The 14,282-nt window shown below is 46.9% G+C and overlaps 1 protein-coding gene across 8 annotated transcripts in view; it reads right to left on the bottom strand.

The window, feature by feature from the left end:
- The window catches only part of AFF3 (ALF transcription elongation factor 3), a 573,094-nt gene that overhangs the window by 516,115 nt on the left and 42,697 nt on the right, over positions 1–14,282 (bottom strand). For 6 of the 8 annotated variants that reach the window (XM_070511624.1, XM_070511625.1, XM_070511626.1 and 3 more), the window contains exon 2: positions 10,707–10,823. In XM_070511624.1, the coding sequence (XP_070367725.1) occupies positions 10,707–10,759 (53 nt within the window). In that variant the 5' untranslated portion in view covers positions 10,760–10,823. Of the gene's footprint in view, positions 1–10,706; positions 10,824–10,952; positions 11,031–14,282 lie in introns of those variants that run through there. The other 2 variants (XM_070511631.1, XM_070511632.1) reach the window with 2 other exon arrangements.

Raw genomic sequence — 14,282 nt, 5'->3', positions numbered from 1 at the left:
ACTTTAAAATATTACTTTGGTCCTGCTGAGGGATAAGAGTAAGGAAAAGAGTAGAAATTAATTTATGTAACTAATTATCTACAGAAATATTGAAAACTAAAATACCATACTTCCTTTTTAGACTATAAACACTTAATTTCCACACTCAGAACTTGTTAACTCAGCCTTAGAGTTTTAATTCAGGCTGGGGGTAGGGTGGCTAGGTAGTAGGTAAATTCACCAGCTTTCCCACAAAAGACTTTTCTCAGATATTCCACTCATATTAAAAGATTAAACTCTATTTATTAAAAACAAAACCAAAAAACACTCTAAAGGAAAATCACCTACAAGATTTTGTCCTCAGAAGAAGCCATGCCATATTCTGGGGAAGGACCTATCTTCAACGAAAAGAACACGAACGGGAGAGTCCATATGGCAACAGCTGAGCGGCCCTCTCCTACACGTGGAGATGCTTCTGAGAAGGACTCAGCAGGCTCTGCAGGCAACATCTGTCCTGAGCTCCAAATATCCCTCAGCAGCAGATGAGCAGTGGCGCTCAGGCACAGCACAGAATTTATCTGCATCCCCCTAACCTGAACCCAGACTATGTAGGCCAGGCCAGGGGCTGCATCCTAGAGAGTTACAGAGCTAGAGGTACAACTGGTATACCATGGTAAAATATCAGACCATTTGGTTTTACATCAAAAAGAGAAGGCTGCTACATCTGGATATTAGTCGGAGTAGTATGGTTTCCCACGACTGCTGATGCTGCAGCCTACTGCCTCAGGATGACAGACAGCTCGTCTACTTTGCTCTGAGGGTCTCTAAAGCTACACACTCCCATCAGCTGAATCCCATTTCCACCACTGCTGCAGACCAGGAGAGGCGCTAGCCAGGCCCTTTCAGAAAGTGGAGGGACCAAAACATTCCGGATCCTGAGCCTCTATTCCGGGGAACTGCAGAGTCCACGGACAGTGGAGACGGCTGCCTCTCAGCCTGAGGCAAAGCTCAACGCCCAGCAGCACTTCCCACCTCAGCAGTTCTGAGAAACAACGCCAGTGGGCTCCCTGATGCGGAATATGGGTGGTATGAAAGGGAGCAAGCAGGGCCGTGCTGATGGCCTGTCTTCTCAGTCAAGGTCAAAGCCTGGATAATGGAACCAAAGTTCAGAATTTAGCTGACCATCATCAGTTGCTTTTCTCTTCTTAAGGACCTCCTGGGTCTTTCTTCTTAGGTCTCGACAGAGCAAACCGCTGACTCTGAGAGCCTTTTTTTCCCCAAGAGTTGTCTAAATCACCTGACTATTCCGTTATTTGTACTATATATTGATAGCCAATATATAGTGTTTACTCCATGTGAAAGAAAATGCATTAATTTAAGGATCCTAGTACAAACCAAAGCAATAACCAAACACTTGCTTTCCTTATTAGGAGCCTGACATATCTCCATGCTTGAGGGTGACAGTTTCCCTCTCTCCTCCTCCCGAACTGAAGGAAAAGTTAAATTAGTGGAATGTAATGTTGCATATTACCAGAAACAGTTAAACTGGCCAGATAACAAACTGTACGATGATGTATAAGGCAATATCATGGCCACCAGATGCATAAGGCAGAAGGACTGCCCCAAACAATGGCTAAAAGCTATTGCAGGCACATCCTCTGTGGGTTCACCTGGGTCCCAAGGCTACAACATGTAAACTGGTCACTACTATTGCTGAAAAGTCAGCATTCTTTTCCAAATCTGTAACACTCACAATTGTTTAAACCCAATCTGCTTGCTCTTACAGGCAACAGTGTTCTCTAGCTATCTCAGAGAACGGAAATATGTATGCGTGTGTGTGCACGCATACACAAACCCTCATTAAGAAGATAAAGTAAACAAACTTCCCACCAATCTCACAGCACATTCAAAGTCAACTGCGCCATGTTTACTCACATAATCAGCCCTCTTTGCACTTATTTTTCTAATGAAATAGGACTGGAACTAGACATGGAAACTGTGGCGAAGTCTGACCACCTGATGGACTCGGGGCTGAGGGAAAGGGACGCCGGCAGTGCTGGGCTAGAAGGTTCCTACATGAGGTGTCCGAGACTTGCCGTGAGTTCCACTTGCAGCTGAGTTACGATTTCGCCTAGGACACCAGGAGAGCTGCAGTTTGCAGCTATGGCCACAGGGTAGTGCAGTAATTCTGCAAATGGCTGCCCCCCACCCCCACTACTGCCACCTCCCTTCCCCTCCCCACCCCACCTCCCCAGTTCCCTACCAAAGAGACAACGGCTGGGAGAGCAGGCTGACATTCGGTCTGAGTCCTGGGCACCTACAGGAGCTATTGTGAGATTCCGGACAAATCTAGAAGTGTTTGTAAGACTTTGTATCCGGTTACTCTCAGCATTAGCTCCAGACGCAGACGGACCGAGCCTTCGAAGGCCCGACAAGAACTGTAAAGCTGTAAAAAGTGATTAACCTATTTATTCCAAACTTCGTTTACTTAGGTTTTTATGTTTCTTTCACACCATATCCCCACCAGGATACAATTAACCACCCCCTCACTCATCAAAATTGTAATAGAAAGACTCACAAAAATAAAACAAATACTGCATCTAAGTGTAACCTCCCGGCCCTGAGGAATCGTAATCTATTATACCAAAGCCTCCCCAAAACAAGAAGGGCCGTGTTTTGAAAGAGCTTCTTTTCAAAGGAACTTTTATCCTTTTAGTTCTTGCTACTCAAGGTTTGATCTATGGACCAGCAGTAGTTCCTGAGAACCAGTTAGAAATGCAGAATCGTAGCCTCACCCTGGACCTATCTGATCAGAATCTATATTTTACCAAGATCCCTAAGTCATCTGGATGCACGTTACCGTTTGAGAAGCGCTGTCCTGGGAGAGGGTTAAGTACATTGACCCGTGTGCTCAAAACAGTTTTCTAAGCTCTGGGTCTTTTCTTCCTCGAGATACATTTTATAGAAAAACAAATATATTTTGAAATTTGAAAACAAAGAGGTTATTTCCCAGAACTGGTGATGATCCACCAAGTAGTAAAGCCCTTTTCTATCTAAACTGCCAGGTAACCAATTAACATTTCAATGAACACTGACAGAAGATTTGTCCCATCCCTGCATGACTCAGGTAAACAGTACAGGTATGACAAGAAAAATTTAACTAAGACTAACAGACTCACATTACAGCACTCCAGAGGATTTTTGAAAACTAATTTCCTGTCCATAAAAAGGAAAAATAAAACTATTTTCAGCATCAAGTTAAGCACAGAACTCTACATTGAGTTGCTATGTTAGAGTGGTCTCCAAATTACACTCATTTGTGTTTACCTCCACTAACAATGAACCTCCTGGGAAGAAATTATGTGAAGAAGTTTAAGTACCCTCTATGCCTTTCTCCACATGTGAGTGGAGAAATTGCAAGCGGGAAAAATACACAAGTGCATACAATTAATGACTTCTGCACTCTTTGATTCCTGCTCCCCTTTGACGGGAGTGATCACAGAATTCTTAAATTGGCAGGAGTCTCAGAGAGAACTTACTGCTGCTAGTCCACTGACCCAGGAATCTCTTTCTACAAAGCACTGGCAGGGGGTCTACAGCCTCCCAGAGGCAGGTAACTGTCACCCTCTGAGACAGCCGTCTCACATCACCGTTAGTTACCCTCACTGCCGCTGATCTGGCCTGTGCCGGTGAGCACCCAGAACAACTCCATTCCCCCTTCCCAGCGAAACTCTTTCAAAGCGTCCTGGGCTGCTGTCAGGTCCCCAGGGGTTAGTTTCCATAGACTAAACCCATTTAGTTTCTCGGATAGTGGGGTCTCCTCCTCCCCTGGTATAACTGTGTATTGTTTCTATTGAAACTAAATTATGATTAGCCTGACATAATTTAACAAGACCCACAGTGCCAAATGAAGTCATTTGATGTAATCGGTGGTAATTCAACACATTCTCAGTGAAACATCAAAGATTATGTAATGGTTAATATATCTACATATGTTAGTAGTACAACCATCAGTAAGGGCATATTTGTCTGCTAGACTATGATGTATAACTAAGAAAAACTACCAACCTCTACTCAAAAATGTCCCTGGTGCCACTGCCAGGGACAAAACTCTACACCAGATGGATGACCTGACCCAATGTGGCCTTCCTGCACCCTTCCTTGTTTATGATAAAGAGACGTTTATAAGGAAGCGAAGGGTATTAAAAGAACTACATTTGGCATTCACAAAGCAATTGACACTTTTATTACTTAACATCACAACCTTATGAGGTAGGCCAGTATAAGTGCTGTCATTTTGTAAGTGATTAAACCAAGACTGAGAATAGGAAATGAGAAAAATTGTGAGCTGCCCAGGGCCAAACAGAAAGCAAGGTTGGAGCCAGCTAAACTCAGAAACCTCAATTAAATTCCCAGACAAAAGAGAACAGGCAACACTGAAAATAAGTTTTATAGATTTCACTTTGAAATAAAACAAGGAAACATTATGCTACCATTAAATGATATTAAAATCGTCTTTAATGGCCTTAATCTTGCCACCAAGGCTTTATTCCCAAAATAAAGAAAATTTTAATAGGTAAACTTATTCCAGGTTAAAAATCCCATTTACACACAAAAAATCTTGCATTCCATTTTGAGATTAATTTTTTTTTCTTAATTTGACTCTTATTCTAACCAATATTATGCCAAAGGGCCTTGTTCAAGTTGCTAAATCTAAAGTGTCATTATTAGACCCATGCTGGTTCACAGGGACATTCTCCCAAAATAGATTCTTAGCATTTTATAACCCTCCTACATTTTCACAAAAGAGAATCTGGAACGCAGGAAGGAATCATTTCCCCACACAAGATACCATCTTCATCGTCATCAAAAGGTATTTGGTTAAAACCCATCTGCACATCCAGTGCGCCTCCTCTCTGGTATCCTTGCGGCCCCCAGCCGAGCTTGTGTCCTCAGCTTCAGCGCCCTGAATTAACCAGTCTCCCCACCTGGCTTTCTCCAAAACACACCACCCACGTTGCCAGGTTGATGCTCCTCACGGGTGGCTGCAGCACTCAGCTCCCTGTCCCCAGCACTTCACTGCCTCCCATCGACACCTCCCTGACTTCTCAAGGCTAGCGACCAGCCCCTTCACAGCTGCAGCCCACAGGCCCAGGCTCTGGAAGGCCTTCTTGGAAATATTTTCATCCCCGCACCTGCTGAGCCTTTCCCGTGCCAATGAGAGTCGCCGCAGCCAATCATAGTCAGTTTTGGCCAATGAGAGTGAGCGAGGCCAAGGAGGCTGCTCTCTCAACCAATCAGGTGCAGAACGCCTGAGGCTCAGCCCACGCAGAGTGAAAGTCCCCGGGTGCGCCCCTTTCCCTCTCCGTGTTCTGGTGAACTGCTTTGACCCCTAAGGGCTGACAAAAGGGACAGGAGTAGGCCTTAAAATGTTTGCTTTGCTGGGCCTGGAGGAAAGAGTCGAGGCACCTGAGGGTCAAGATCAGGAATCTGGGGCAGTTTTCTCACTCGGTGACGAGCCTTGGAAGCCTGACTAAGGAGGCCTGGGCCTGTTGGAGGGGTTGATTTGAAGAGAACCAAGCATGTCAGTAGGCACTACCGGGAAGCACCCCCGTAGAGACTAAGTTGTTAGTGGCTGTGCTTCGCTGCTCCTCCGTCTACAGCAGCGCGGTCCCTTCCCAGCCTATGTTAGTTAATAACTTTATCTTCACCAAACAAGGTCCCCACTTTATTACCTCCTTATTTCTATTCATAGCCTTCCCTCCACGTGGACTCTCCTCCCGTTTATTTTCTCCTTTTGAAATTCTACTTCTCCAGGATCAATTTCAAAGGCCACTCCACCGTGAAGGTCTCCTACTCTCTACAGGATGTGTCCTCAGCCCCCTCAAACAGGCAGGGTTAGCTTTCTACTGCAGATATTTACCGTATGGCTTATTCTCCCACAAGTTCCCAGCAAACACTCTCTTTTCTCTTTGCATCCCCTACAGAAGGGCATTTTTAAACTGCAAGTTTCAACCTGTGAATAAACGGGAAATTTAAAAAAAAGAATGGAAATAGAATAGAAAATATCAAAGTACATCACACATAGTAAGGATAAGTGTTCTTTCACGACACTTGTTTCAGTTATGTGTATGCGTGTGCATGAATGATGTAGTGGGTTGCAAAGTTAAACATATTCGTTACTGTGAGTCATGGTCCAAAACCGTCTGTAAGCCACTGGTCTACAGTACCTATCCTATAGTAATGCCTCATACTCTATGAAATACTTACTGTATTGCAAAAAGTGATGAGTATAATATAATCCATTTATTACAACTTCAAAGGTTCCACTTTGAAAGAATATTAAGTATAATGCCTATTTGATCACAAGCAAATGGATTCTGGCCTATGTGAAGTTATTGCGGGAGGGAGGGTTAGTAAAGAGGGATCTGAATATTTCTATTATATTTCAATAGACTTTCTCCCCAATAAGTAAAACGTGTTTATATTTAAGGACAATTAACTACAGTTTTGACTAAGTTCATTTTGGGAAACTTTTCTCATTCACTGAAACCACTTCATAATTACAAAGTTCTGCATCTTTAAAATACTTGGTATAGGTAATTCCACCATGATTCATAAAAGGATCTTTCAGAGACACCATGAAAGCCTTTGTTGGAGTTCTTTCTTTGCCCAAGATGCCTCTATGTCCTCTCAATACCCCCACCCCCACCGTCTGTAAAATCCCATTCATCTTCCAAGGCTTAGTTCAAAGGCCACCTTTTCCATGGAAGCCTTTTTTTTTTAACTCAGTTTTTCCTCTTTCCCTCCTCCACCACCCACCCCAGCCCCAAGTATGGTCTTTCTCTCTTCTGAAGCACCAGTGTTGAAAACTTCCTTTTTTATTTGTATACGTGTCTCACTCCCCTACTAGACAATAACACGCACAATCCGTGGTTTACTCATCTCTGCATCCCCTCCAGCGACCAGCACAAGGTCTTGTCCTTAAGAGATCATCAATAAATATTTGTGAAGAGAATAAATGAAAGCAACCGTTAGCCTGTTCAAAGGGATGGTCATCAGTATTTTAAGGGTCCTGAGGAATGGCTTATAGGCCCAGCAGCTGATCAAAAGCTGGAGGAGGAGAAGAGGAGCAGAGGGAAATGAAGTGGAAGGATGAGAAGAGACACCATTCCTCCAATACCCACCCCTGGAAACTTACTGAACCCCCACCCTTCAGGGATTCAACTCTACCGAATGATGCTATGGACCTGGGTGCAGGACCAGCGCCTTCACCTCATTCCAAGTCCTCCGCTCTGGCTTCAAACTAAAAATGGGAAGTGGAAGCAGAGGTGGAAATGAGAGCTACCCTTCTCAACTTAAGGTATGGCTGAAAAGAAAAAGTGAAACAGCTCCCTGGACAATTCAGGCTCAAAAGGCCTCCCTTGAAAAATAAGTATGGGTGTTTCTGAGTCAGGGGAAGGGTGCAAGGAGGCGGACGAGACGGCTCTTGAATCATCAACTGATTGTGTATATCGACTATATTCGACAGCACTGACATTTTTTCTTCATATTTTCTATACAGTCATTTGGGGACACTTTCTGTGAACACTAGACCAAGCTACCTCAAGTTCAAAGCCACAGTCCCAACTAACAAACTGCAATTTGTTTGACTGGAAAACAATGCCCACCAATTAGAAAAAATTATTAGGGATTAAAATGTCCTTTTCTTGTGCCATTAACCTGTACCTTCCCCCACCCTCTCCAAGGAAAAGTGTTTTTCTAAAATCAATTAAAGGAAGAAGTTTCTAGTGGTCCTTATTTTAAATTTATATATACTTTATAAGTTAATTGATATAGGGTAGTCGTAATATCCTAAATCATGGTATTTTGTTTTTAAATTTTAGATCAACATTACTTAGGGCTCTGACCTTCTCTTTCTTTGATATTTTAACAGAACCTTAACTTTCAGTCCATCAAGGTTTTATTTTGTAATTAACTGCTGAGCCACCCTCATAAACTGGCAGACATTTGCAGTACTGCAGAAAACGCACTGGATTTGAAGTCAGAAAACTGAGCTTTGCGATGAATGCTTGGTTTGAATGCGGCTCCTCCAGTTCTAGCTCGGTGACCTTGGGCAGGTTACCTGATCTTCCCCCACCCACCCTCGAGTTCCCAATCTGTGAAATGGGAATAATAACAGTACTTGCTTCCTAAGGTTGTTGTGAGGACGAAATGACCTAAAACATGCAATGTATTTAGAACAGAGTTAAAACATGCAGTGTACTTAGAACAGTGTCTGGTAAATGGTAAGTGTTCCGTAAATGTTAGTTTAAAAATTCTGCTGTCACTTGTTTCACGGTCTCAGTAAAGTCATTTTGCAGTTCAAAGTCTGCATCTCCTTGTCTACCACATGGGACTACCACCACTGACCACCTCCAGGATTGTTATGCAATTAAAACAACAAAACAGTGGATACAAAAACATTTGACACACAGAAAGTACTCAAATGTTACTTATTGTGATCCCCTATAAGCTTAAAAGTAAACCATAAAATTGAGTTAGAAAATACCTTCCAAAAATTCATCCACGACTGAGAAAATGACTGTGTTTGAAATGCATACTCAAAGAGTTTGGTTGATTTTTAACTTATCAGCTTTTGTAAAATGTAAATTCTACATCTGTAAACTAGAAACACCACCTCAGTCAAGCCAAACTGTCCCATATCGTAAGCTAGAAAGCCTGCACACTTTCATAAGCCAGAGAAACTGATACATTGATTAAAATCTGATCGCATGTATAGCAGCTTTTTAAAAATGCTAAATTTTTTTTTCATCTTTAAAATGACAAACGTACTGCAGCTAATGTAAATTTCAAGTCAATTCAACAGACATTTATTGTGTAACTGTGCTCCAGGTAACTCACCTGGGAACTAAGGATGTAAAGGGTAATAAAGCTCAGGCCCTGGGCTGCAAAAGCCCACAGATTATGGCTGATAATTTCAAACTATTACTTGTAAAAGGCATGAGGGGGCTTCAATTTGAGTCAGCAAGCAGACGGGCAGCATCAAAATATGACGAAACAATAAGTTCTTCCCTTTGACTGAAAAACTGCCTTTTAAAAACAAGAGTCATTTTTAAAGCACAGGTTCTATCTGGAAACCTATTGAATTTATGCCAGAAACCAACATTTCTCAACGTAAACCTGTAAAATAATAGGTATCTGTAAATGAAAGGCTGCAAGAACCCCAGGAGCAACAACACAGTAATTAGCAACTTTTATAGCGTAATAACGTTTCATATTCTTTTTACACTGGCTCTTTGAAGTTTCCAGTGTAATATATAAAAGTTTTATTGCATTAGGGCCCATCCTTGTGTATTTTATAGGCGCCAGCATTATGCAGAGCAAGCTGCATTTACTCATCATTGGCTCTTTTAGAAACTGCTCAATAATGCGCTAGCTTTGTGTCCAGTTGAGTTTGTGACACCTGGCTTTAGAAAGATAACAGTCACCAGAAGCCTAAATCACTGAAAATATACATATATCCACAAATCGTCTCCACGACCTATAAATCATAAAGCAGTTTAGCTTTAAAATCGTACACTGCATATTCATGTGCACACTACTTGCAGTTTTAGACACATGTGAACTCTTTACTGAATTAAAGAAAAAAAAAGAAAAAACACCTCAGCCTACCATAAGCGATTACCAGAGGCAGAACAGAGTGCAGCTAATATGCTTGTTCCAGCAGATGTTCATTCCCGTAAATATTAAACATAACACAAGTTCCTCCAGGAATATGCAGGCAGTAATTTTACCACCTGAATAGGGCTAGTTGGAAACATTTGCGGGGGGGGGGGGGGGGTGGAGGGGGGAGAGATAAGAGGGATGATGAAGCAGCCAATGGGATTTTTAAGACACCCGCAACTAGAATTAAACTGCTTCCAGCGGCGATTTACCTACAGCAGCTCCTCAATGTGAGAACCCCGAGCATCGGAACCCGGAGGGCTCCCCAGGCTGCGAGGTGTGAACGTGGAATAAAGAGAGGCACTGGGCGCCGGAGTGGGGTGGGGTACAACTGTGGTGAGGTGTGAAGAAAGGGCCCAGAGGAATGTGAACCTCGAGGAAATGAGTCTCCCTGGGCCAAGGCCTCTGGAATTCCCGCACGGAGAAACACTCGCCCGCCCCCCCGCCCTGGGTGTTCACTTTCCATCTCGGGTGGGAGCGGGTGGGAGACAGAAAGGATGCAGCCGCCAAAACCCGGCGCAGACAGGCAGGAGTCTGGAGCATCCTCTAAGGGCACTTCGCGGCAGCACCAACTCCAGGGGGTCGCTGGGGTGAACCAGAGGCTCTCGGAGAAGAGGGAGGGGGCGCGACCGGAGGGAAGGGAGGTGAGAGGGGCTAGGGGGCCGAGGGGTGGATCCCCGGGCACTAGTGACACGTTCTAGAAATCAGTTCTTTTTCTCTCCATGGTTGCGCTCTGCCCCTGGCTCCCCAGATCACCGGCCCCTGGGCTGGGGAGGGTAGCACCGGGGGGAGGGGACAGGAAAGGGGGGCAAGAAGACGGGAAGGCGGCCTTGCATCCACCCGGGGGAGGCAGGAAGGAGCCGGCGAGGCGGGCGCCCCCGACCCACCCCACCCCCACGGCGGCCGGCCGCCCAGAGCCCCCGGCCCAGGTGAGGGCGCGCGGGCCGCCGCGGCCGCGCCTCGCCGCTCCCGCCTGCCCGGGCGCCGGCACCGGGACTCACCACAGCGACTCGAGGTCCCATTCCTGGAGCAGGGCTAAGTCGAAGCTGTCCATGGTGGGAGGTGTCAGCGCCGCCGTCGCCGCCGCCGCCGCCGCCGAGGCTCGGGCCGCCCGCGCGCTGCAACGAAAGGCGCCGCTCAAGGTGCATCCCGGCCGCGCCGGAGCGGCCGCCGCCCCCGGCTCTGGGCTCCGGCGCCCCCCACCCCCGAAACCCGGCCGGCCCGGCGGCAGCGGCCGGCGCACTCACCCGCTCGCCGGCTCGCGCGCAGGCACACTCCGGAGAGAGCGGCGAGCTCGCCGCGCCGCCGCCGCCGCCGCCGCCGCCGCCGCCGCCGCCGCCGCCGCCGCCTCGCCCCCCCGCGCCCGCCCCTCCTCCCCTCCGCCCCGCCCTCGCGGCGGCCCGGCCCGCTGCAGCCTCCGCCGCGGAGCTCCGCGCCCGCCGCCCGCCCCTTTCTCCTCGGGGAGGCGCGTGTGCGCGGGCGAGGCCGAGGCGCGCGCCCCGGGAGCCCCGCGCCGCGCCCGCCCCGCGCGCCCCTGCGCTCCCCGCGCCGCCCCTCCCCCGGCCCCGGCTGCCCGCCCGACCCGCGGCGGCCTGGGGTGCCCGAGGCTGTCCCGGGAGGGGGGACCCAGGGAGAGGCGGCGGTGGCGGCGGCGCGGGGCGGAGGGGGATGCTGAGCCGGCCCGGCCTGCCGCATCTGCCGCCTCTCGCCTCGCCGGCCCCACCCGGCCCTCCTCGGTGGGCACGCACTTCTTTTTGAGTCCGGGATTCCCTTGACCCCGCTGGGCGCTCCCGCGGGCCGGGTCCAGACCCGGCGTGGGTGCTGGGAAATTCCCCGGCCGCCCCAGGCGCGGGGAGAGTTAACTGTGCAGCTTACGGCAGCACCGTAAACAAATCGTTGAAAATATCTAGAGTGTAAGTTAAGTGAAATAAAGGGGAGGCAGGGAGGAAAGCTCTTCTGACACGACCTGAGTTTGGCCTCCACTGGGGGTCCCACCATCCTCCAGCTGGCCGGTCCCTGGAAACCAACCTCTTTTCTTTTTATTTATTACAGGGAAAGGGGACAGGCCTCTGGGTGTAGACTGCAAACTTCCCGCCCCATCTCCTGTCTGGAGCGCTGGAAGGATGATAGAGTATCATTGTGACTCCTAAAAATCAAGTCCGTGTTATTATTACTTGCTTGGTTTTAAAAAACATTTTCCCCTCCCTTGCTTTTATAGACGTGCTAAGAAGCCCACGTCTAGATTTGGGCCTTAGATCTGTTTCTCTACCGCTGGCCAAAACGGGGAACCGCTCCTCACTCCCCTGACTCTCCTGTCCTCTTGGCCACAGCTCTGGGAGCCTCTCTCGGGATTCCACAGAATTCCTGGAGAGAGCAGTACAGAGCAGCGTCGTTAATCCCATCATTTGCACCAAACTCCCAATCCCCTGCCATAAGGGAGGCCCTTCTGGTACTCTCTCCTTTGTTCATTCTGGACAGGGAGAACTACTGACTGAAGTTGCCAGAAATCTAGACCCTTGGGTGGAACTCACAGGAGCCCTCCAGGGTCAAGCCTAGGAGTCACCCTCCTCACCTCCCTGACCTCTGCAGGAGGATTAACAATCTCAGTTTGGAGAACATGTAGAAGAAGAAAAGACCAATGAGAATTACTTCCTATTTGGGGTTGAATTACAAAACACTCAGCCTCCTTCCTCCCTTAGCTCTGGAGTAGTCCTGCCTTTATTAGCATCCATACCTAATGTGCAAAATGTACAACAATAAATTAAGGCAGAGTGAGCATCAACATAGTTTGAGGAAACAGAATTGTTATTTTACAAGCTTACAACTCCCAGCCCCTAAAATCCTCTCTCATTAATTGAAGGTAGTAACAGGGCTACAAAAGAACAAAGAGACTGTGAATACAGGAGAAAGTACAGGTGTGAAGGGCCGTCTTCAATCCCAGTCTACAGTGCATTTGGAGAGAAAGAAAAAAATCTGTCTTCTTAATATCTCCTTAGCATAAGCCTGGTTGGAAATGTTTGCTCTGGCAAAAGTGGGATGCCTGAGCCATCCAGACAGCATTCCCAGGAACAAAGGATGGGGGTGGAGGTGGAGGAGGGCGAGAGGAACAGCCCCTCTCTGGAAGAACTGCCAGTTCCACTGCCTGAACAAGAAATGCATCCTGTCCCCGTGCTCGTGGCTGCAGCCGGGAAGCCTCTCCAGAAAGGAGCCCTCCCGCCCATCACAGAGATCTGGCTTTCCTTCCCTTCCCACCACATCTGTTTATACAAAGGAGGCCTGAAGAACAAACAGAACCATGTTTACTGGGAGTCCCATCTCAGGCTTGAAGCTCAAGATACAGATTTGTCCTCACCATGGAGGCTGAAGATAAATAGATGGTTCCGGAAAAGGAAAGGAGAAAGCCCTGGGGGTATAGAACTGGTGCAGTGGTTTACTCCTAAAAAGCTTCTCCCCCAAAGCCACGTAGCAATGGGTATGTTTATACTGGAATTTAACATGGTGCCTCATGTTAATACATCAGTGTACTTCAGCCTAAAGCAATTTCACTTGTGGGTATTTAAGATTTTGTCTTCAGGAATAGCACTTATTTTCTGTTTGGGGCGTCTAACATAGGGGAAGTTGCATTAATACTTTTATTCCCAGTGTATGTTTTTGTGTATAGTGTCCAGTTGGAGAATAGGGGCTTTTGAAGGAACCCAAATAATAGTTGTAGATACCATTTTTACTAAGTCGTTATGGAAATAAATCTAAATTAATGGTATTTACAAGTAAAATGTAGAACAGTTAATGAGAACCTTTATAGGGAGATCTTTTTTATCATTATTATTTATCTGGTTTATTAAGATGTTCCCATTATCCTCCAGCCCCTAGGTACACGAACCAAAACAAGTGCTTAATCTGGTTGCCAAAATTTTAAATCCTAATACAAAGCAAAAAAGGGCTTGGGCTTCCTGGGATTAGAATGCCAGAACGAAAAGAGGAGACTTTTTTAAAGGAGTAAGAGAATACCTAAATTAAAAATAAAAATAAAAATGGGTGTTTCCTCTGAAGCTGATGTAGCCTTGTGCTTTAATGTTAAAGCCCTTGAGACTTGAGGGACCTCTTCCCCCAGATAGTTGTGGGTGATACTGCAGAAAGCCTCGTGGGGAGGCGGCTGAAGGGGAGGAGGTGCTCGGCTTCCTAGATCAGGTTTGTTTGTTTAGGCTAAATCTATGAACGAAAGATGCTGAGAAATGAATCCTACTGGGTCCAGGGGAGGCATACACGTGCACTTATCGAGGACCCCCCTCACATCCCGCCAACCTGCAATAGACCCAGAAGCAAATCCGTGGCATCCAACTAAGATCTCCCTTTGGACACGAATGGAGGGAACAGAAACTACGTGGCTTTGTCAATTCATGCCTTATTCTGAAGATGTGGCTGCAACTCAGAGGTTGGTTTTGTGACCAGGTGAAAATTTTTCTTTTGTAATCCCACCATTCCCCTAGGAAAATATGTCTGGCCAAAGGCCAGCCATGCGGGTGGTCTTGCTGGAAGGTGATGGGAGCCCCTACTCCACCTCCTCCGGCGTTGTGTGG

Source organism: Equus asinus, chromosome 6, assembly GCF_041296235.1.
Source record: "Equus asinus isolate D_3611 breed Donkey chromosome 6, EquAss-T2T_v2, whole genome shotgun sequence".
Classification (NCBI taxonomy): domain Eukaryota; kingdom Metazoa; phylum Chordata; class Mammalia; order Perissodactyla; family Equidae; genus Equus; species Equus asinus.
The sequence above is the reverse complement of the archived record's forward strand: the minus strand, read 5'-3'. Positions and strand labels throughout refer to the sequence as shown.